Source organism: Bos indicus x Bos taurus, chromosome 7 (genome assembly GCF_003369695.1).
Source record: "Bos indicus x Bos taurus breed Angus x Brahman F1 hybrid chromosome 7, Bos_hybrid_MaternalHap_v2.0, whole genome shotgun sequence".
In the NCBI taxonomy this organism is placed as follows: domain Eukaryota; kingdom Metazoa; phylum Chordata; class Mammalia; order Artiodactyla; family Bovidae; genus Bos; species Bos indicus x Bos taurus.
The window spans coordinates 56,430,943-56,456,201 of NC_040082.1; the positions used below are offsets into that span (position 1 = coordinate 56,430,943).

General features: G+C 36.6%; 1 protein-coding gene across 7 annotated transcripts in view; it reads left to right on the top strand.

Moving 5' to 3' along the window:
- NR3C1 (nuclear receptor subfamily 3 group C member 1) overlaps positions 1–25,259 on the top strand; it is a 119,891-nt gene that overhangs the window by 90,379 nt on the left and 4,253 nt on the right. For all 7 annotated transcript variants that reach the window (XM_027546093.1, XM_027546097.1, XM_027546092.1 and 4 more), the window contains exons 4-8: positions 3,288–3,404; positions 9,243–9,521; positions 10,049–10,193; positions 13,955–14,085; positions 24,628–24,785. In XM_027546093.1, coding sequence (XP_027401894.1) covers positions 3,288–3,404; positions 9,243–9,521; positions 10,049–10,193; positions 13,955–14,085; positions 24,628–24,785 — 830 coding nt within the window. The remainder of the gene's footprint in view (positions 1–3,287; positions 3,405–9,242; positions 9,522–10,048; positions 10,194–13,954; positions 14,086–24,627; positions 24,786–25,259) is intronic.

Consider the following 25,259-nt stretch of genomic DNA (forward strand, 5'->3'; position numbering starts at 1 on the left):
GTTTTTTTTGTGTGTATGGTGTTAGAAAGTGTTCTAGTTTCATCCTGCTAGCAGTAGTTGACCAGCTTTCCCAGCACCAGTTGTTAAAAGACATTGTCTTTTCTCCATTGTATATTTTTGCCTCGTTTGTCAAGATGTCCATAGGTGTGTGGATTTATTTCTGGGCTTTCTATTTTGTTCTATTGATCTATATTTCTGTCTTTGTGCCAGTACCATACTGTCTTGATGCCGGTAACTTTGTAGTATAGTCTGAAGTCAGGCAGGTTGATTCCTCCAGTTCCATTCTTCTTTCTCAAGATTGCTTTGGCTATTTGAGGTTTTTTTATATTTCCATACAAATTGTGAAATTATTTGTTCTAGTTCTGTGAAAAATACCATTGGTAGTTTGGTAGGGATTGCATTCAATCTGTAGATTGCTTTGGGTAGTATATTCATTTTCACTATATTGATTCTTCTGATCCATGAACATGGTATATTTCTCCATCTATTTGTGTCATCTTTGATTTCTTTCATCAGTGTTTTATAGTTTTCTATACATAGGTCCTTTGTTTCTTTAGGTAGATTTATTCTTAATATTTTATTCTTGGTGAATGGGATTGTTTCCTTAATTTCTCATTCTGTTTTCTCATTGTTAGTGTATGGAATGCAAGGGAGTTCTGTGTAATAATTTTATATCCTTCAACTTTACTATATTTATTGATTAGCTCTAATAATTTTCTGGTGGTGCCTTGAGGGTTTTCTATGTGGAGGATCATGTCATCTGCAAACAGTGAGAGCTTTACTTCTTCTTTTCCAATCTGGATTCCTTTTCTTTCTTTTTCTGCTCTGACTGCTATGGCCAAAACTTCCAAAACTATGTTGAATAGCAGTGGTGAGAGAGGGAACCCTTGTCTTACTCCTGAATTGAGGGGAAATGCTTTCAATTTTTCACCATTGAGGATAATGTTTGCTGTGGGTTTATCATATATGGCTTTTATTATGTTGAGGTATATTCCTTCCATGCCTGCTTTCTGAAGAGTTTTTATCATAAATGGGTGCAAAAACTGATTTTTACTGTAAAAATAAGGACAATACAAACAAAATGATACTGAGAAATCCCAGCTGGCCTGAAGGCTTTTCTCCTGACATCTGCCCTCTCTCTCGTTAGAAAACAAATTTACCAAGTGGTAGAAGACACAGAAACTCCAAACTGAAATGTCTTGTCTTATCATATGTATTGACAGGGAGTACGTATCCATGCCTTGTAAATAGTGACCACTAGTTGAAACTCTTTTTATAGATAAGATACCCACAGACTTGTCCAACTTCATACTAATAACCAGATAGAGCATTTGAACTTACGAAGGTACATTGCCCCCTGATTCTGTAGCTCAGATTCTTAATTGTGGTGAAGATATACCTGGGATAAAGAAAACATTATTAGGGCTTCCTTGGTGGGTCAGTGGTAAAGAATCCACCTGTTAATGCAGGAGACGCAGACTCAATCCCTGATCTGGGAAGATCCCTTATGCTACAGAGCAACTTAGCCCATGCGCCACAACTGCTGAAGCCCAAGCACTGCAACTAGAGAGCAGCCCCTGCTTGCCACAACCAGAGAAAAGCCCACACAGCAAGGAAGACCCAGCACAGCCAAAAAAAATAAATATTAGCTTAACATGCACATTCTGAGCTTTTGGTTAGATATAAAGCACTGAAACTTTCTCTGTGTTTACCAATAATTTTTTTAATTGTCCCTTCTAGTTTACTGAAGAACAATAATTCAGGGATAGTCTTATGGGTTAAAACGTTTTCATTATTATAACTGCTTCAACTATGATTTTATCTGTTGTTCCTTATTTAATTCTGTATAATAGAATTATTGGGTTAGAGCTTCTATTTCATATCCAAGAAAAGAAGCTAGGAAACTTACACAATACAGAAAGGAATAGAAATGACTGGTACAGACACTTGGCACTGGAGAACAACTCTGGAACAAAGCTGAATTGTAGACCAGTAGTCAAATTCTGTGGCCTGTTCCTCACAAAGAACTGAAACTGATGTAGTTAACCATCTACCCCAAACTAATGCTTAACAAGCCCTGTGATTTAACATGTTAGGAAGAAGTGAATATAGTTTGTTTTATCCAAATCAAGTAGATTATTCTGTACATAAAGGATCTTTTCCTAATATCAGAACTAGGTATATTCAACCTTATGAATTGATTATTATGTTTCTCTTTTCTTTGAATATGATTTGTTTTTGAGAAGACAAATGTCCTGCAATCTTCTGAATACCACCCCCTCTAGTGTAAGGACATGGACTCTTAACTATCCAGTGTATCTATTTAGATATGCTGGTCTTGTGTAGAAGGATCCTTTCAGTTTTAATGCCAGGCTAGCAAATCCTCAGATAGCTTTCTTCAACAAAAGAGGGTACACTGAGGGTAGAGGGAAAGTAGGAAGACTTTTTGTCTTTCCCTTTTAAATTTCCCTTGAAATTTTTTGACAGGTAAAACTGCATTTCTACCTCTTAACACATTTAATACTGGGTCCCAGAAGATTTTAGACAGTAACAATCATCAGTAGCTGGTGTCTAAAAACATGTGAAATCATTTAAAAATCTCCCTAAGTTACAGATAGAGTAGTTTAGTTTGCCAAGTCTGTGATTTACCTAATTGCTGGCCACCTTAACACAATTTAAGATTAAGCCTTTACTAATAACTTCATTTAAAATTTGGAAGGGAAGCATACTTTATTTGCATGTGGTGGTGCAATGATGAATTAAAGTAATTTTCCCTTTGGTACTCTCACCATATTTTTAAACCAGTTTCCTCTTTGTTTAATCCTGCTAAGCATTAGATTAGAAGTTATAATAAAACAGTGATTACAGAGGTCTTCTATAATGGTTAAGAAACTGTTTAAAGCACAATTTAAAGAACAGTTTATCAAGGAAGAGGTAGTGACTGGAAAGGAGCAAAAAGAGGGTTTGTGGGGTACTTTCTGCTTCTTAATAAGTTTATTAGGTGATAAATTTATGATTTGTGTACTTCTCTGTATGTATACTGCAGTAATTTTTTTTTAATGAACTATGCTTGTTAAACAATATGAAAGACTTTACTTGTTAAACAATATGAAAGACTTTACTTTTTAAATTGATCTCTCACTTTGTATTGGATGTACAGTATGCGTGCCTTCATCAGTGCCTTTGGTCCTTGGCTATGTTCCCCGAAAACAACAAAAAAGAGCCTCCCCATAAAAATATCCTTTAAGGCCTGGGAAATTTTAACAGTGCCTTTATTTTCCATGTAGGACAGCACAATTATCTTTGTGCTGGAAGAAATGATTGTATCATTGATAAAATTCGAAGAAAAAACTGCCCAGCATGCCGCTATAGAAAATGCCTTCAAGCTGGAATGAACCTGGAAGGTAATGTAAATATCGAAAATGAATGTCTTTGCACCATATAAAAATTTATCACTTTACTTTTGAAAAAAATCAGTAAGCAGATGCAATAATTAAAAGTAGGATTTTTAGAAAGTTGTACTTTTCTAAGAATTTGTCCATTTTATTGGCATATAATTATTGATGGTAGTCTCTTATGATCCTTTGTATTTCTGTGTTGTCTGTTGTGATCTCTCCATTTTCATTTCTAATTTTATTGATTTTTCTCACTTTGTTTCTTGATGAGTCTGGCTAATGGTTTGTCAATTTTATTTATCCTTTCAAAGAACCAGCTTTTGGCTTTGTTGATTTTTGCTATGGTCTCTTGTTTCTTTTGCATTTATTTCTGCCCTAATTTTTTAAGATTTCTTTCCTTCTACTAACCCTGGGGTTCTTCATTTCCTCCTTTTCTAGTTGCTTTAGGTGTAGAGTTAAGTTATTTATTTGACTTTTTTCTTGTTTCTTGAGGTATGCCTGTATTGCTATGAACTTTCCCCTTAGGACTGCTTTTACAGTGTCCCACAGGTTTTGGGTTGTTGTGTTTTCATTTTCATTCGTTTCTATGCATTTTTTGATTTCTTCTGTGATTTGTTGGTTATTCAGCAGCGTGTTGTTCAGCCTCCATATGTTGGAATTTTTAATAGTTTTTCTCCTGTAATTGAGACCTAATCTTACTGCATTGTGGTCAGAAAAGATGCTTGGAATGATTTCAATTGTCTTTGAATTTACCAAGGCTAGATTTATGGCCCAGGATGTGATCTATCCTGGAGAAGTTTCCATGTGCGTTTGAGAAAAAGGTGAAATTCATTGTTTTGGGGTGAAATGTCCTATAGATATTAGGTCTAACTGGTCTATTAAATGAGTATTTCATATTCTGTTTATGGTTATCAACTCTTATTACATAGACTGACTTCATTATAGCCAAACTATACATGAAGAAAGAAAATTATGTAATAATCAAACTTGTAATACTTGAAGAAACATTACTTTGGTCTTTATTTCTTTTTTCAAACACAACTATTTGCTAGGGTTAGTATAGAAACAAGTCAGAATTATTCTGTTATTTACCTTTTACTTTGCATATACATGTATATATCAATCTTTTATTTCGAACCTACAGTGGGGAAAAAGTGAAGAAAGCCTTCAATGGGTTTTTTCAAGCAAAGAAGAAATGTGAAACTAGTTATGAATGAGTTTCATATTCTTGCTTATATAACAAGTGTAATTAACATTGATATTATTTGAAATCTTTTCCCTGGGGTAGCAAGTTTGGAATTTTGCTTTAGTTGAAGGTGGTAGTGGTGCACTTCAATTCAGCAAGTTTTCACCAAAGCAGGCATTAGACATAAAATGAATAAAACAGTGTCTGTATTCAAAATCAGTAAAGTAGTGCCTGTACTCAAGCACTTTACTGTCTAGTTAGGTTGCAGAGTCAACACAAAATGGTACAACACACTATAAGATAAACAGGAGCAAGAGGTCGGTCACCTGATTCTGTCCTAAAACGCAAAAAAAAAAAAGCAACACTGAATTTTAAATCTAGAGATGTTCAGTAGGAGTTAGATGGAAAATCGGGGCAGAGACAGGATCAGACTTGAATTTTGGAAAGACTAATCTACGAACAAAGCTAGTGGAGGTGATAGAATTCCAGCTGAGCTGTTTCAAATCCTAAAAGATGATGCTGTGAAAGTGTTGCACTCAGTATGCCAGCAAATTTGGAAAACACAGCAATGGCCACAGGACTGAAAAAGGTCAGTTTTCATTCCAATCCCAAAGAAAGGCAATGCCAAAGAATGCTCAAACTACCGCACAGTGGCACTCAACAACACACTAGTAAAGTAATGCTCAAAATCCTCCAAGCCAGGCTTCAGCAATACGTGAACCGTGAACTTCCAGATGTTCAAGCTGGTTTTAGAAAAGGCAGAGGAACCAGAGATCAAATTGCCAACATCCGCTGGATCATGGAAAAAACAAGAGAGTTCCAGAAAAACATCTATTTCTGCTTTATTGACTTACGCCTAAGCTTTTGTGTGGATCACAACAAACTGGAAAATTCTTAAAGAAGATGGGAATACCAGACCACCTGACCTGCCTCCTGAGAAATCAATATGCAGGTCAGGAAGCAACAGTTAGAACTGGACATGGACCAACAGACTGGTTCCAAATCGGGAAAGGAGTACATCAAGGCTGTATATTGTCACCCTGCTTATTTAACTTATATGCAGAGTACATCATGGGAAATGCTGGCTGAATGAAGCACAGGCTAGAATCAAGATTGGCAGGAGAAATATCAATAACCTCAGATATGCAGATGACACCACTCTTATGGCAGAAAGCAAAGAAGAACTAAAGAGCCTCTTGATGAAACTGAAAGAGGAAAGTGAAAAAGTTGGCTTAAAGCTCAATATTCCATAAACTAAGATCATGGCATCCGGTCCCATCACTTCATGGGAAATAGATGTGGAAACAGTGAGAGGCTTTATTTTGGGGGGCTCCAAAATCACTGCAGATGGTGACTGCAGCCAGGAAATTAAAAGACGCTTGCTCCTTGGAAGCAAAGCTATGACCAACCTAGACAGCATATTCAAAAGCAGAGACATTACTTTACCAACAAAGGTCCATCTAGTCAAGACTATTGTGTTTCCAGTGGTCATGTATGGATGTGAGAGTTGGACCATAAAGCTAGCTGAGCACTGAAGAATTGATGCTTTTGAACTGTGGTGTTGGAAAAGACTCTTGAAAGAGTCCCTTGGACTGTAAGGAGATCCAACCAGTCCATCCTAAAGGAGATCAGTCCTGAATATTCATTGCAAGGACTGATGCTGGGAAAGATTCAAGGCAGGAGCAGAAGAGGATGACAGAGGATGAGATGGTTGGATGGCATCACCAACTTGATGGACATGAGTTTGAGCAAGCTCCAGGAGTTGGTGATGGACAGGGAAGCCTGGCGTACTGCAGTCTGTGGGGTCGCAAAGAGTCGGACCTGACTGACTGAACTGAACTGAATCTTGTATATGGTGCTATTAGAGGAAGGATGAAATCCATGTGGTTCTTCTGACAGAAAAGAGACTAACTGTTGGGGCTATCCAGTACATACTGCGTACATGTTTTAAAACATAAAGTAGATTTATGGCTGTAACTGCAGTCTTAATTCCCCAATCCACACAAGAACATTCTCAGTTCTTCATATTACTTTGATAGCAAAAAAGATTAGTCTTTTCTTCACCATATTTAGAAACATTCATGACACATCAATCACTTAGCCCACTTTTTTCCCAGCATGCCTACGTTCTTAAACTTTACTACAGGGTGCCAATGTGTTAAACATTGATTTAAAGAAAATGATAAATGCCCATCTTCTTATAGGTGTTACCAAAGCTACAGAGATTGACTACAAATTCACGTAGACATTCAGTGCCACAAGGATAATTTATTACCAAAACCAGATAGTTATTCCTCATTTCTTACATCTCTGTGCATATTTTAGTTTCATCTTCCTTCTCTCTGACCATTTAAATGAATATGTATTACTGCATGCCAGCTTTTAGTGACTGGTTTATATGTTTTGCCCTCCAGCCCCAGTTTTACTGCTTTCCTTTAATTCCCCAAGTAGTTCATTCAAAGAACAAACTCAGCATTTGGTCCTATCACTAATACAGTGCGGCTGCTTTAACATCTTTAGATGCTTTCCCGAATACACACCAAGTTTAACTTTCATCTGGAGCTCTAAGCAGTGTTAATCATCTTTTCACATGCCTATAGGCCACCAAAAAAGGGGGGTTGTTTGATTTTTGTTGACAAGTTGTATGAGCTGTTTGTATATTTTGAAAATTAAGCTCTGTTGAATCATTTGCAAGTATTTTCTTCCTGTCTTTAGATTGTCTTTTTATTTCTATTGCCTTGTGAGACTTACCTAAGAAAACATGGGTATGATTGTCAGAAAATCTTTTGCCTGTGTTCTCTTATAGAAGTTTTATGATAAGGTGAGAATACTTTAAAGTCCTCCAGTTTGTCATTATTCTTTCTTCTGCTCTAATGTAGAGTGTAAGAACACATATTCTAGACAAATTTAAAGTTATGGTTAATAGTAGTTTTTAAAGTACTGTTTCAGTGTATTTATTTGGGACATGCATGTTCTCATTTGTCAACAAAATATATACTTCCTGATTTTGAGGCCTGGGTGTCAGTAAGATATGATAACTTTGGTTGTTTAAAGAGTTCCCTTAATGTCTAGGAGCTCTTCCATTTTTAACTTTGTCACTCCTCTTTAAACTTGGACTACGTGAATTCAGAATATTTTCCAACTGTATTTTACTACCAGTTGAGATGGTGATCGTGTGCCAAGAACTGTTTTATGCATTTTATATATTCTAACTGATTTAATTATCAACAGATCCTATGAGGTAGGTACTGACATTATCCTCATTTTATAGAAGAGGAAACAAAGGCCCAGAGAATAGGGCACAGATACCCAGCTACTCAGTGGCAGAGCCAGGATTATATTCCAACATGTTGGTTTCATATTTATGCTCTCTACTGCACCATACTGTGTCTTCAATAGAGCATGGTAAAATAAATTAGAGCATGTCTGTCATGATTGTATTTCTCTGTTTTGAAACAGTAACGGAAAATTCTTAAATGTTTGAGCACAGAGCACAGTAAGAAATGGGACCATTCTACCCAACCAAACGACAGGGTTTTTTTTTTTTTTTTTACCCCCAACACTGCACATGGATATACATAGTTCTTGCCCCTACATCTGTCCTCCACAAACTATGTACTTTGTCATTTTAGGGACAAAATATATAATAATTATTTTTAAATGTGACTATCATTTACTTTTCCTTAACACAATGGTCTGCATACCTGATAACTGAGACAGATACACTTCTGCTTTCATACAACTTGCATTCCTTGTCCTTCCTTGGAGTTCTGAGTAATTTCTCTTTAAGAATACTGTAATTTGCTTGCTTTGGCCCCACATATAACCAGAAAAGAATAATATTTTCATTTGTCACTGGAACAAGTAAATTCAAGAATATGAATATGTCTGCTAAAAAAATCTACGGAATCCATGTTTTAATTCAATTATACTTTTCCAAACTAAGTCAAAAATAAAAGTTACTTTATATATGATATGAAAATAGATACTTTAGGCTTATAGAGTTATCAGTTAATCTCTTATAAAAGAAATTATACCCAGTGGTAATTTATATATTTTCTCTGAATGGCCACAAAGATTTTAAATCCCATATAGTATAGTATACATAATATAAAGGTGAAATGGGGACCTTTCTGCATGCATGATCTCCTGTGCAAGATCTTCTTACTATCTTGATAAGAAGGGGACTTTGTGCAAGACGATAAACAGTATCACTCTCTTCATTACACCCACAATTTAGATTAACCCTAAGCCACCACAGTTACTGGTATTACAAACTTAAATTCTTTCAGTTGATAGTAATTTGCCTTGTATAACTAATGAAATTTTTACTTTGGAGTGAAATTGAGACAGAAATTACTTTAATGGAAGAATATGTAAGTGATATGTTTATATTGTTTTAACATAGTAAGACATTTAACTGTAATGAAGAAGTAACTGTCTTGTTTGTAGAGGAAATTAAATGAACGGGTTCCTCTTGATTCTTTGCTTTCAGGAAAAACTGTTTTTCTCTTCTTTCGTGTCACTTTATCATAACTGCTACATAAAAGATTTCTTTTTCAAATTAGTTTCAGCAACTGAAATACCTCTTGAATAAACCACGCTCTCCAAACTTTCCCATTACAGCTGATTTCTATGTATTTTTTTTAATATACCCACAGCTCGAAAAACAAAGAAAAAGATAAAAGGAATTCAGCAGGCCACTACAGGAGTCTCGCAAGAAACATCTGAAAATCCTGCTAACAAAACAATAGTTCCTGCAACATTACCACAACTCACACCTACGCTGGTGTCACTGCTGGAAGTCATTGAACCCGAGGTGTTATATGCAGGATATGACAGCTCTATTCCAGATTCAACTTGGCGGATCATGACCGCACTCAACATGTTAGGTGGGCGGCAGGTGATTGCAGCCGTGAAATGGGCAAAGGCAATACCAGGTAAGATGCAAAAGATAAGAGCACTAAGGTGTAAACCTTAGAATGTTTTACATAAAACACTCTGGCTCTGTATCACCTTGGTCCCATGGTTTCCTGTCATCCCTACTTAGTCAAGGGGTGAAGTGAAGTCACTCAGTCGTGTCCGACTCTTAGCTCCTCCGTCCGTGAGGTAGAGAGGTATAAATATCAGGAGCATTTTTTTAACTTAAATCCACTGAATGAGTAATGTCTGCCAGGATTCTTGGCTTTCTGTTTTACTTTTTAATATAGCATTTTAGTCTTTAGTCCATATTTACTCAAATAAGCAAAAGGTGACAAAAACTGGCTACTCTTTTTTCTAACATTGAATACTATTAAAAAATTATTGAGAGCTTTGGTCTTACATGTCAAATGACAAAGGAGAACTGTGTCCACTTAACACTTCATTTCTTCTATTAGCATCTTCCAAAACTGGCAGTTCCCAGAGAGAGGATCTTCTCTTTGGCAACTAGAGTGCTTCCTCATACCTTTTATTCCTCTTAATTCAGGATTCAGGAACTTACATCTGGATGACCAAATGACTCTACTGCAATATTCATGGATGTTCCTCATGGCATTTGCCTTGGGGTGGAGATCATACAGACAATCATGTGCAAATATGCTGTGTTTTGCTCCTGATCTGATTATTAATGAGTAAGTTATTTGTTATTCATATTCCTTCAGGACTGAATCAGTCCTACCAGATTATCTTGGAACTGGGCAACCTACCAAGTATCTTGATGCAGAATTTATCAATGCTTAAGGCAGGCCAGAATGTACTACAGAGCAAATTGCATGTGGCATTATTACGGACCAGGACCTACTGAAGGATATTTTTTAAATAGCATCTCTTGGGGTCAGTAAAGTCTATAGCAAGGGAAAAGGAATCTTACTGTGGCATTGTTTTATTTATGTAATCGTATTTCAGAAAGGAAACAGCGTAATACAATTCATGTTGATCTTACTTTCAGCAGGGACAATGAACAGATGAGGACAACTAGGATGAAGGGATGACAGATATGGACCCAAAGACAAGAAGCATCTCTTTGCATGGCAAGGCTCACTCAATGTGTATGAGTTGTAAAGAAAATGAGAGAGAACCAACCACACTAAGATTTGATAAATCAGCTTTCTCTAGTCCTCTAGGTCTATGCCTGTGAAATATTTCAGATACCCATTCCCCGTACCCATTGCACTTGTTTTCTAACCAGCTTTCTGCTGCCTGTGTATCCTCCATCATGCTAAATTTTTCTTCTTAACACACAGGTGTCTTCACTGAGCACTCAGTGTGTACTCAGCATGGTTTCTGGCTTTCCAGAATCTGGCCTCATTTTATCTCTTGTTATTCTCCTTCACATATTCTTTTTCCCCTCAGATGATCTGTTCTTCAAACATACCCCTAGCTCATGATGGTCATACCACCAGGTAAAAACCTCTCTCCTGTATATCCCTAGCATTTATCACGTTCTACCTTTTATTACTACTTTTGCACTCACAGCTTATCTCCTTTATTAGATAGCAAACAGGGAAGTCACACACACTCACATATGCATACCCACTGATCTGGGCAGAAGGAGATCTGTATTCATGTGAGAAAAAGATTTTAAAACTGTGAGCTCTGGGTGCTGTTGACTATCCTGCTCCTACTAAGTTGCTTCAGTCATGTCTGACTCTGTGCAACCCCATAGATGGCAGCCCACCAGGCTCCCCCGTCCCTGGGATTCTCCAGGCAAGAACACTGGAGTGGGTTGCCATTTCCTTCTCCAATGCATGAAAGAGAGAGTGAAGTCGCTCCAATGCATGAAAGTGAAGTTGCTCAGTCGTGTCCGACTCTTAGCGACCCCATGGACTGCAGCCCACCAGGCTCCTCCATCCATGGGATTTTCCAGGCAAGAGTACTGGAGTGGGGTGCCACTGCCTTCTCCGGCTGTTGACTGTGGGGGTCCAAAAAAAAAATTAATGAAATCTTCAACCATGTTATAACAGTCTCACTATACTCCATGTGAGTTAATCCATCATTAGTAGTTTCTGTTCAGAACTGGATGCCATTGTAAAGTTTAAAAACAATAAATATAGCCACTGATTGGCAAAAAAAACTATGTCCAGAGTGGCAAGAAGTTTAGAAATTAACATCAATGGATGAACAGAGGATGTGTAAAGAAGAAAATGAATGATGAGGATAGCCTAAAAAGATACCCTGTGAAGAGCAAGCAAACCTGCTGTTTCCACTGTTGGGTGTACCAAGCACAAAAATAACGGGTAGAAGATATAAAAAAGCATCTATTTGAGCCAGGTGTTAAACAGCAGGGCTTGCCTTATGACACAGTAAAGGTCAAGTCGTATCTGTTTTAGAGGAGACTGGATGATACTAGCTCTAGATATTTTAAAAGAGGCTTAACTGCTGAGTTAAACTTGCTGGCTAAGTTTCCCAGCACAGTGTTCATTTAATCATATTTGAGGATTTACCAAGTGTCACTGTTTTTAAGAGCTTGAGCTGTAATATGTAAGGCTCTGCTAACATGCAGATGAGGAAAACCAAACAAATGACCAAATTTATTTCGGAGAGCCATAACATTATAGTGTGGGGTACTATAGAAGACCTCTCTAAATATCTGAGCACTGAATAGTACAAAAGAACAAGCTTATAGGAGAGGTAGGGCATTTCAGGCAGAAGAGATGACTACAAAGGCTGACAAACAACCTTGGCATATGTGAGGAACTGAGAGAAAGCCAATAAGGACTTTCTCCGAGTTTAGAGAAGTGGACAGGGACCAAGTCAAGCAGCATCTTAAAAGCCATAAGATAGACTTTGTTTTAGGAGCATGAAGAAGCCAGCGCTGGGAGGAGAGAGGGGCGGTTTCAAACAGAGGAAAACGGATTACAAGGGAACATCAAGTACCGCACTCCTAGTATGTGCCTGCTACCGTACTAGCAGAGAACAAGACAAACAGGGTTCCCTAACTTTACTGTTTACACTCTAGTTGGGGAGACACAGATAACCATCAAAATAATTTTGAGTTTTTACTAGACAGAGGTCTTTTTCAGATGAGTCACTAGTGGCTTCTTGGAGGAGGTGTAACTGAGTGAGACGTGAAGGAGAAAAGACCAGGCTTCATGGTTAGAAGAAATATGACAAGAGGCATATGAAATATGTACTGCAATCAAACTCTTTGCATTCTATTAATTCTGTTAATTTTCAGTTAATAGGCACTGCATGTGCTTGACCAGGCCCGCTCTCCACACATACTTTCAGGTGTCCACTTCAAAGACAGATGGCACCTTGACCATCCATTGCCAAAAAAGGACTGCTCAATCTGCCGTGCCATGGCTTAAGAAGATTTAAGTTTTTTGATTAAATTTAATTAAAAATATGTAGGTTATATGTAAGCTTAAACACCTTTGAATCTCTTAAGTACTTGCTGCTCATTTCAGAATCTGACCATGTTTACTTTAGAAGTTAAAACCATGTTGACAATGTCTATAGTCACTGTCTAAAAAGAAAGTTGAAGTCATTAATTGGAATAAAAGTGTGAATAGAGTTATGAAACACCAACATATCTTCTTTCATAAAATTAATCTGACTCAGTATTTATTTGGGAGGGTACTCAAATTTAGATTTAAACCATCATAGCATAACCTGGTATTTCTTACATAAAGTAGGAGTTACAGAAATTTTTTCTCAGTGTTCAACTTTATGGATGGCTTACAGAACAATAGTTTTTAAGTGGGCATTCTATTTCCCATTCTTGTCTCCTTATGCCATTGGGATAACCTTTTATTTTTTTCTTAAGTCCAAGGTCACTTTTTGTCAAAAAATTAAAAAACAGATCTTATTTTAAACCATGAAGAGACACAGTTTCAGGCTCTGTGTGTCATTTAAAAAGTTAGGAAACTTGAGAGATCTACTTGAAAATTGTAGTTGTGATCGTTAACTGTTGAGAACCCTAACTGAAAATTCATTTTGTAGTACCTTTAGTCGGAAGAATATTCAGTCACATAACATTGGTCAGAGGCAGATTTTTGGGTATCAGAAAGCCTAGAGTCAAGTTTTATTTCTGACCCTCTACCTAACTGTAAACATTATCACACACAGTTGTCTTTAGAATGCAGTGCTATGAAAAAAAATTCTTTGATTTTCAACTGGGTAAGATTTAAAACTGTGTTGTCTAACTGCTCATATTCAAATACTACCATAAAAGCTTGATTTAAATGAATGACTGATAATAGATTCTATAGGAATAAATTCTAAATACTTAAGGAAAGCTTTCCAAAATTCAGATCAGAGGGAATTCACGTTAATTGCAATAGGTAGATGAGTTAATAGAACGCTTTGCAAAATCAAACAGAAAAGTACTTTTTTGCAGAACAAGAATTACTTCTGTTTAACTCAAACACTTGATATTTGTCTTCCACAGGCAGAGAATGGCTTTACCCTGCATGTATGACCAATGTAAACATATGCTATATGTTTCCTCTGAGTTAAACAGGCTTCAGGTATCTTACGAAGAGTATCTCTGTATGAAAACCTTACTGCTCCTCTCTTCAGGTTGGTGGAACACCTATTCTCTTCTAAAATTGACTTCTGAAATATGTCAAAAACATAAAACATAGAAGTCTAGAAATAAAGGTTTGTTTGTATACAAAGCACTAAATAATTATACCTCTACTATTTCCTGGTACTTTAGATTTTCTTAAATGTAAAATTTTAGAAAGGTTAAGATTAATAAGATAGATAAGTATCATGGAGAAATGGAGAGGTATATGAACCACATGGCAGGAAGGAGGAAGTCACTGCTGATCTGGAATATCTATAGCCTTCTTCCTTCCTACAACTTTTTACACTTCCACTACAGAAGACACAGAGAAAGCATGCCAGCTTGAATGATTTTTCTATACAACACTGTTCAGTTCACTCACTCAGTCGTGTCTGACTCTTTGTGACCCCATGGACTGCAGCACACCAGGCTTCCCTGTCCATCACCAACTCCTGGAGCTTGCTCAAACTCAGTTACTTAGTCAAAAATTTTAGTTATACAATGACTAATAATACACTAAATCCAATGACATATTTCTTATACTATGTATAAGAAATTATGGATGGGACCTAAATTTAAAAGCTTTTGCACAGCAAAGAACCATAAAACAAAAAGACAACCCACAGAATGAGAGAAAAAATTTGCAACCGAAGTGAACAAGGGATTAATCTCCAAAGTACACAAACAATTCATGCAACTCAGTATCAAAAACAAAACAACTAAATCAAAAGATAGGCAGCTCTAAACAGACATTTCTCCAAAGAAGACATACAAATGGCTAAACAGCACATGAAAAGATGCTCAACATCACTGATTATTAAAGAAATGCAAATCAAAAGTACAATGAGGTATCACATCAGTCAGAATGGCCATCAAAATTTAGAAATAATAAATGCTGGAGAGGGTGTGGAGAAAAGGAAACCCTTTTACACTGTTGGTAGGAGTATCAATTGGTACAACCACTATGGAGAACAGCATGTGTTGTGCATGCTGAGTTGCTTCAGTCATGTCCAACTCTGCAACCCTGTAGACTGTAGCCCTCCAGACTCCTCTGTCCATGGGATTCTCCAGGCAAGAATACTGGAGTAGGTTGCCATGCCCTCTTCCAAGGGATCTTCCCAAGGCAGGGATTGAACCTGCATCTCTTATATTTCCTGCATTGACAAGTGGGTTCTTTACCACTAGCACCACCTGGGAAGCCCCAGTATACAGGTTCTTTCAAAACTAAAAAGAGAACTACCATATGATCTAGTAATTCCACTCCTGGGCACATAACCAAAGAAAACCACAATTCCAAAAGATACATGCAACACTCCAGTGTCCACTGCAGCACTGTTTATAATAGCCAGCAACCTGGAAGCAACTTAAATGTCCATCCACAGAGAAATGGATAAATAAGATGTGGTACATATATACAATGAAATATTACTCAGTCATAAAAAAAGTAACAAACAAAATAATGCCATCTATAGCAACATGGATGGACCCAGAGTCTGTCATACACAGTAAGAGAAAGACAAATATCACGTGATACTGCTTCTATCACTGTGGATGGTGACTGCAGCCATGAAATCATAAGACAACTGCTTCTTGGCAGGAAAGCTAGACAAACCTAGACAGTGTTAAAAAGCAAAGACATTACTTTGCTGACAAAGGTCCATATAGTCAAGGCTATGGTCTGTCCAGTAGTCATGGTACGACTGTAAGAGTTGGACCTTAAAGAAGGCAGAGTGCCAGAGAATTGATGCTTTCACACTGTGGTGCTAGAGAACACTCGAGAGTCCCTTGAACAGCAAGGAAATCAAACCAGTCAATCTTAAAGGAATTCAACCCTAAATATGCATTGGAAGCACTGATGCTGAAGCACCAATACTTTGGCCACCTGATGTGAAGAGCCAGTTCATTGGAAAAGACTCTGATAGTGGGAAAGACTGAAGGCAAAAGGAGAAGGGGACAACAGAAGATGACATGGCAAAAGGAGAAGGCAACAGAAGATGAGATGGCTGGATGGTACATTACATGTACTGATGTAATGTACATGAACTTGGGCAAACTCCAGGAGATGATGAGGGACAGGGAGGCCTGGCATGCTGCAATCCATGGTGTCAAAAAGAGTGAGAAACAATTGGGCAACTGAACAACAACAACATTGCTTACACACAAATGAAGTTATTTACAAAACAGAAATAGTCATAGTTGTAGGGAAATAAACTAAGGTTACCAAGGGGGATGGGTGGGAGGGATAAATTGGGAAACATACACACTACTGTATATAAAATATAATAACATACCATACAGCACAGGGAACTCTACTCAATACTCTGTAATTACCTGTATGGGAAAAGAATCTAAAAAGAGTGGCTACATGTATAACTGGTTCACTCTGCTGTACAGCAGAAATTAAGAATATTGTGAGTCAACTATACTCCCAATAAAAATTACTTTACAAGAAAGAAATTATGAAAGAAAAGGATGACCTACAAAAAGTGAGCTTGAGTACTATTAAAGAAGGTTAATGCAGCACTGGAGCTGGACTGTGGACAGAGGTGTTTTATCTAGAAAGGAACAACACTATCTTGAAAGTTTACATAAATTGGTATATGAACTTCAGTGAGACTACTTTCAGCAAGCAAAGGCAAACTAGAAAACTTCTGGAAAATACCAAGTATCTTGTCTATATTAGTAAAAATGTGGCATTTTCAACAACTAATGAAAGAAGGTCTGTGAACCAGCAGGCATTATAAACTTTATAAGATGCGGAGTTGATAGCTGAATACCTCTTTCATATAAATAGCGTTCCAATTTTTTAAAGCCTTCATTCCATTAGTAACTGTGGTTTCAAAGTGGCTAAATAATCTACAGATGGTGTACATGACTGCTTTATCACTCAGTTGTGTCCAACTCTTTACTGACCCCTTGGTCTGTAGCCCACCAGGCTCCTCTGTCCATGGGGATTCTCCAGGCAAGAATACTGGAGTGAGTTGCCATGCCCTCCTCCAGGGAATCTTTCCTACCCAGGGATCAAACCCGGGACTCCCACATTACAGGCAGATTCTTTGCTGTCTGAGCCACCAGGGAAGCCCCTTACATGACTACATGACTATATCTATTTAAGTGTTTCCAAACCACACATCAACCTTAATGCTTTCATACTATTTTTGCTGTTTAATGTCATGGGACTTAAGGAATATTAGTGATATTCCAAAGTAAGAAAATTTTCCACAACCCATTTTAAAAAAGCTAATTTTTTAAGGTTACCTGTAACAGTACTCTTGTTAAAGCAGTGAGCTTGATACTGTTGAAGTAAACAGGGAAAGTTCTGATAATCAATCATTAGGGTTGATAATATCCAGGTACAGGTCAATGCCAAGATACTAACCTTTTGGTTTAAAAAAAAGGGGGGGGGCGGTGCTTAGAAGGATGAAAATATGTATCTTAAGATATAATTAGACTGCTACCCTGACAGAACACTAGAAGTGTCCTAACCTTCCATTAAGATATGCTGAACTTAAAGAATTTAACACTACATGCAGGCAGGTACCTGAAGAGAAGAGCTGCACTTGAAGCTAGCTTTCTCTTAGAGGGTAGTTGCCAAGACTGGTAAATTAGTATATTCAGTAAATTTAAAGACAAGTGCAATTGGGGAGAAAAAAAAAAAAAAGATGGATCTAAAGGCAGATTAGACATATTTGTAGAGACATTTAAACTGAAATATACATCTAAAGACGTTAGCCAGAATACATTTTTAATGTGCATTTGTGTATATGTATGAACAAAGATAAGAGGCATGATTGAGAGAGAAAGTCTAAAACAGTACTTCACAACTCGTTTCACATCATAATAACATAAGAAACATAACATTCATTCATAGCACAATGATGTAAATGAATAAAGCTTCCTGCAACCAGTGGTTACCAGCTTAGCAGATCATTAACAACACATTAGTAACCCATTCATATGGTCGTCTTATAATCAAAGATCCAAGATGAAAGGTGAAAAGATACTATACAAAGAGATAATGGCTGGAAACTTTCCAGAACAGCAGCAACTGAAGAAAGTGAACTAATTTTTTTTAAAAAGCTAAGGGGGGAGAAAAACTGAAAAAAGAGAGTGGATTTCCAATTTAAACTCACAATTAAACAACTTGCAGTTATTGCTCCCATCCTCACAAATAAGAAAAAGCTAGGCAAACTGACAATAACTTTTTTAAAGATCCATCTGAGAAGTAAGGTCACAGGACAAACCACTAACATCAAAATCTGGAGAAACAGGCAAATACAGAGAACCACAGCCAAGATCAGTTTCCTGGAAACAGAAGCTACTGGACCCAGTAATGCAGAAACACTTATGGTATCTTTGATGTATTTCTGAAGACCCAGTAAGGAATAGCTGGAGTGTTAAGAACCCTGATATCAGGGCTTCTCTGATAGTTCAGTTGGTAAAGAATCCCCCTGCAATGCAGAAGACCCTGGTTTGATTCCTGGGTCACGAAGATCTGCTAGAGAAGGCATAGGCTACCCACTCCAGTTTTCTTAGGCTTCCTTTGTGGCTCAGCTGGTAAAAAATCCACCCACAATGCAGGAGGCCTGGATTCAGTCCCTCGGTTGGGAAGATCCCCTGGAAAAGGGAACAGCTACCCACTCCAGTATTCTGGCCTGGAGAATTTCATGGACTGTATAGCCCATGGGGTCACAAAGAGTCGGACATGACTGAGCGACTTTCACTTCACTATATAAGAACTCTGAAGACCCAGTCTTCAGGGGTTCCCCCCCACAGTTCTCTGGGGTTTACCTTGAGAAACCCCATCAAATTCTAATGATGAAAATCAGAGAAGATCCCCTTTCTATCCTAGGGGAAAGGGCAAATAGGCAATTCCAGTCCCCTTTACCTTCCTATCTCAGTTAAGAGAGATAGGAAAAGGAAGAGAAGAAATATTTGAAGCAATAAATGCTGATAAATTTCCAAAATTAATGACAGACAGCAAAACACATCCAGGAAGCTCAGAAAATATCCAGAAAGATAGATAAATACCAAAAAAGCTGCACCTAGGCATATTGTACTCAAAACTACAGAAAACTAAAGACAATAAAGGAAAAGGCCAGAGGGGAAAACAGCTTACCATTCCTTATAAAGGAAGGATATAAATTACATTAGAATTCTCATTAGAAATCATGCAAGCAGGAAAGTAGTAGAGTGAACTATTTACCGTTAAAAGAAAAAGATCACCCATGATAGATTCAACATCCACTGATGAGGTTTTAAGGTACCTACAGTACCTATAAAAATACTGAAGTGTTATTTGAAAGAAGATGTAGATTAGTTATAAATGTATATTTCAAATTCTAGGGCAGCCACTAAAAACAACTTTTAAAGGAAGTCATAATTGATACACCAAGAGGAAACAGAATCACATGAATACTCAGACTAGAAAAGGCAGAAAAAGGAAATAAGAAAAATGAATAGATAAGTTACAAACATGGTAGAGATTAATGTAGATATCTCAAACAATCACTTTAAATTTGAAAGGCCTAATATACACAGTCTTTTTTTTTTAATGAAGGTCAAAAGAGAATTTGCCACCACAGATCCTCAGTAAAGTAATATTAAGGGATATACCTAGGCTACGGGAAAGTAGTATCTTGATGGAAAACAGAATAAAGAAAGTGGCAAATATTTAGATACATTTAAACTAACTGTAAAATAACAGTAATAATGTCTTTGGGAAGTTATAAAATAGAACTACACAATAATTACATATAGGCAAAGAAGAAAAAAGGAGCCTTTGAAAAGTTAAAGATGAGTGTTTAAATTTCTTAAAGAGTATACAAAGTACATTATCAAACCATGAGGACTTTGGGGGAGAACATGGTAAGAAAAAAACAAAAGAATAAAAGAAATGAGAGAAAGTTGTGGGCAGAGGGGAAGCATAAACAAAGGCATGATAGGAGGAAGTAACAAATACACTGATTGTACAAATAAGTTCAAATATATCAGCAATTTCATTAAATGTAGATGGACTAAATGCTCCAAGATAAAAATATACAGAAAGTGCAAGACTAGTTTTAAGAAAACAATCCAACTCTGCTATTTATAGGATATATATATATATATGGATGTTGAGTAGCTGAGGTAAAAGGATATACTATGCATAGTGTAGTATATGGCCTTCGTGGCATACTTTCTGTAAAAGGCCAGATGGTAAATGATTTCAGCGTCACATACAATCTCTGTCAGAGATACTCAGTTCTGCCCCTTGTGACATGAACATGGTCATGAATGATGCTTAAAGAGTACAGGTGTGGCTGTGTTCCAATGATATTTTATTTACAAAAACAGGCTACAGGTAGGAAGGGGCCATTGCTGACAACTGTTTTATCCAAAAGCAATCTGAAGCAGCTATATTACTATAAAAATAAACACTAAGCCCCCCCCCAAAACAGTTCTATATTTAGAGATTTCACTACATAAAGCATTCTACTCACCAGAAAAATAATTCTGAATATATGGCCCCAAACAACATAAAGCAAAAATCCCAAGGAATATTTGTGGTAACTTGGGATGGATGAAAGTCTTCTAAATATAAATACTGAATAGGTTTCTCACCTAATTTTTACAATGAGGAAAACCAGCATGGGAAAAAAGTTATTAATAAGAAATCATTACTTTAAAAATCAGCAATAACTAGATTACCTGTAATATAATAATGTGTAAAAATTAACCCACTCTGAACACAGGTCTAACACTCCTGAGTAAGTGGCCTTCATTTGCACTAACACTGATATCCTAAAGGTGTCAAGTTTGCTTTATGGAATCAAAATATTTTCATACGTTGTTTTTGGTCTAATCCTAATCAAAATCCAGTAAGAGTGATATACTACATTAACCAAATGAAGGATACAAATCTAAGTGCAGAAAACGCATTGACAAAATTCAACATCCATTTATGATAGAAAATATCAATAAACCAGGTATAGTACCTGACCATAATAAAGGCCATATATGACAAGCCCACAGCTAACATCATTACTCAATAGTGAAAAGCTGAAAGCTCTTCCTCTGAAATAAGGAATGAGGCAAAGATGCCCACTCTAGCCACTTCTAGTCAACCAAGTTCTAGCCAGACCAATTAAGTAAGAGAAAGAAAAGGCATCCAAATCAAAAAGGAAGAAGTAAAAATTCCAATTGGGGTCGGCACATCCTGAGTGTTCTAATTATTACTGCCTGTTTAACTGGAAGTAAAACCATTAGGAAAAAAACATTTTTAAGAAGTAAAACTCTGTTTGCAAATGATCTGATTTTATATAGAGAAACCCTAAAGATGACATCAAAAAATACTGTTCGAGCTAGTAAATTCAATAAAGTTTCAGGATACAAATTCAATTTACAAAAATCTGTTGCGTCTCAATGCATTCCAAACAAACTAGCAGTAAGGGAAATTAAGGAAACAATTCCATTTACAACTGCATCAAAAAGAATTTAAAAACCTAGGAATAAATTTAACCACAGAGGCAAAAGACTTGCACAATGAAAACTGTAAGACACTGATGAACAAAACTGAAGAAAACAAAAAATAAATGGACAGTCCATGCTTATGGATTAGAAGAATTAATAGTGTCAAAATGTCCTTACTATTCAAAGTAATCAACAGTTGGGTGCAATCTCTATAAAATTCCTATGGCATGTGTCACAGAAATAGAACAAATATTCCTAAAATTGGTATGGAAGCACAGAAAATCCAGAATAGCCAAAGCAAACTTGAGAAAGAACAAAGCTGAACTTACACCTTGGTTTCAAACTATATTACAAAGCTGTAGTCATCCAAACAGTACTGTACTGGCACAGGCCCATTCACATAGATTATTGGAACACAACTGAGAGCCAAGAAGTAAACCCACAATATATGTATTATCAATGAATTAATGACAAAGGAACTAACAATATACAATGGGAAAAGGGCCGTCTTTTCAATAAAGATGTTGGGAAAACTGGATCCAAGAGAATGAAACTGGATTACCATCTCACACCATACACAGAAGTTAACTCAAAATGGATCATATGGACTTGAATATATGTTCTGAAATCATAAAAGTCCCAGAAGAAAATATAGGCAGTAAGCTCCTTGATGTCAGTCTTGAGGTTGATTTTTTGGCTCAGACATCAAAAGCAAAGGCAACAAAAGTAAACAAATGAGACTATATCAAACTGGACAGCTACACAGCAAAGGGAACCATCAACAAAATGAAGGGGTAATCTGCCAAATGAGAGGAAGTATTTGCAAATCATGTATCTGATAAGAGGTTAATATCTACAAATAAAAGAATTCATACAACTCAACAGCAAAAGAACTAATATCCGGATTTTTTGAATGGGCTTAGAACCTGAACAGGTATCTCACAAAGACATACAAATAATCAATATGTATATAAGAAGGTGCTTTACATTATTAGTCATCTGGGAAATGCTTGCAAATCAACAGTACACTGAAATACCACCTTAACATCAATCAGGATGACTATTAATAAAAACATCCAAAGACAAAAAGTATTGGCAAAGGTGTGGAGAAAAAGAAGACCTCTGTGCACTCTTTAGGGGATTTAAATTGGTGCAGCCACTACAGAAAACAGTATGGAGGTTCTTTAGCAAATTAAAAATAGAATTACTATATGACCCAGCAATTTCACTTCGGGGTATTTAACCGTAGAATACAAAGAAATAAACTGGAAAAGATACGTGCACCCTCACGTTCACTGCAGAATAATTTATAATAGCCAAGATATGAAAACAACCTAAATGTCCACTGATGGATGATTCAATGAGATATTATTCAACCATAAGAAAAAAATGAAACTTCACCACTTGCAACAACATGGATGGACCTTGAGGGCATTGTGCTAAGTGAAATCAGTCAAAGAAGACAAATACCACATACATCTTACTTGTACATGTAATCTAAAAACAAAAGCCCATGGATACAGAGTACAAATTAACAAATACCAGAGGTCTGTGTGTTTGGGGGTGGGGGTGTTGGGGGATGAGAGAAATGAGTGAAGGGTTTAGAGAGTACAAACTTCCAGTCATGGAGATGTAATGGTGTCTATAGTTAATAATATGATATTGTATATCTGAAAACTGCTAACAGTAAATTTTAAAACTTTCATCACAAGAAATAAAGTTTTGAAACAATTTATAGTGATGGATGTTACCTAGACTTGCTGTGGTGATCATTCTGCAGTATATACAAATACTGAATCATCATGTGTACACTTGAAACTAATACAGTGTTACACACTAATTACATCTAAATTTAAAAAATAAATTTTTAAAAATATATTTAACTCACTGAGGAAGAAAGGAGTAGGAAACAAGGGCTCAGGGAGGTTATACTGAAGTCCACCTGGCAAGTAAGAATTAAAAAGACTTATCCTAAACACACTGCTTTTCCTCTGTTCCAGCATTTTCTAAGATGTCAGTAGAAATGAAGTTTACGTTTGGAAAAGGATTTGTTCCCCCTCCTTGGAGAGTGGGCTTCCCTGGTAGCTCACACAGTAAAGAATCTGCCTGCAATGTGGGAGACCCAGGTTCAATCCCTGGGTGGGGAAGATCCCCTGAAGAAGGGAATAGCAACCCACTCCAATACTCTTGCCTGGAGAATTCCATAGACAGGGGAACCTGACAGGCCCCAGTCCATGGGATCCCTGGAGAGTGCATAATTATAGCTCTAAGAAGTCCTGAAATCCAAAAATCTGCCTAACTTGGTATTGAAACATCTAGTTTTGCTAAATTCTGATCATCAACTCCTTTTCCCCCTAATCATTATTAACACAGAACCAGAGTTCCTTGGAGCACACTTTAAGAAATGTAGTATCCACAAGTCATAATCTCTGCAAGACCAAGTGAAACGATGATTAATCTTAATCCTCTGTTCACAGTCCTTCTTCCTAGTATTGTTTCCTGAAGAGTACTCTTATACTAATTTTATGATCCATGAGGTATTTTCTGTATTTCTATACATAAGGAAAGGCAGATATTTGCTCCCCAGTAAAGCATACATATAAACCACATAAAAAAATCAAGTTTGTTTTTAGATTAGAATCATATCAACTCAGTATGTTTACACATTAATAAAATGTACTGCATGCTGATTTTAAGGTCCTAATTGGTTATATCACAGATATTCCAAGATGTAATTGGTGGAATAAACACTACTGTTGAAGCCATCTATGTCTTTACTAGAATTAAACTCAAGGGCAGAATGACAATCAGTGTATTATTTGTTTGGTCTTCAAACTAGCTTTGTGAACTAAGGAGGAAGGTGTTTACTAGATCCATTTACAGATGAGAAACAACATGATAAACCCAAAGTTACATCCTCCAATTTTCTATTATCCCATATTCTCATGTGGCTATAGTTTCATAATCCTTCAAAATGCTTATATTTTAAGAGTGCATTAAATACAGTGTAAAACATGAAATGATCTATTACTGATAAATGTCCTATTTGTATGTATGAAAAGTTATCACAAGAAAATTCTTTATTACAATTAATCTTTTAGTTCCCAAGGAAGGCTTGAAGAGTCAAGAACTATTTGATGAAATTAGAATGACCTATATCAAAGAGCTAGGAAAAGCCATTGTCAAGAGGGAAGGAAACTCCAGTCAGAACTGGCAGCGGTTTTATCAACTGACAAAACTCTTGGACTCCATGCATGATGTAAGTGTCAAACAAAAAATCCAAGTATCAAAAGAATTCCCTGAGACATAAAGTATGTCCTGATTAGTGTATATAATTATATAGCAATAGTTTTGGGGTCCCCCCACTCATTGATTTTGGTCATGGTTTAATTTTAGACTGTGAAGTTCAGTTTGGCACACAGTTCTCCTAAAGTCAATTATGAAATACCATTTCATCTAGTTATATGCATCTAACATCAAAATACTAGTACATAATGTAATGGCACTTTTTTTTAAAAGGTATAATTCCCTGTTTCTGTATGAATTTATCCAGTAAGTTTGAATGTGTCCTTCATATACTGTGGTATCACAATTCATCATGAAACACTTAATTCCATGTAATTCTATATACAATTTAAGAAATTCAAAATGTCTTTGGTAACCAAGTGCTCATTTTATTTAAGTAAACTTCTTTCTTACCCAGGCAATTCCAGCAGATTGGTATATTCCAGGT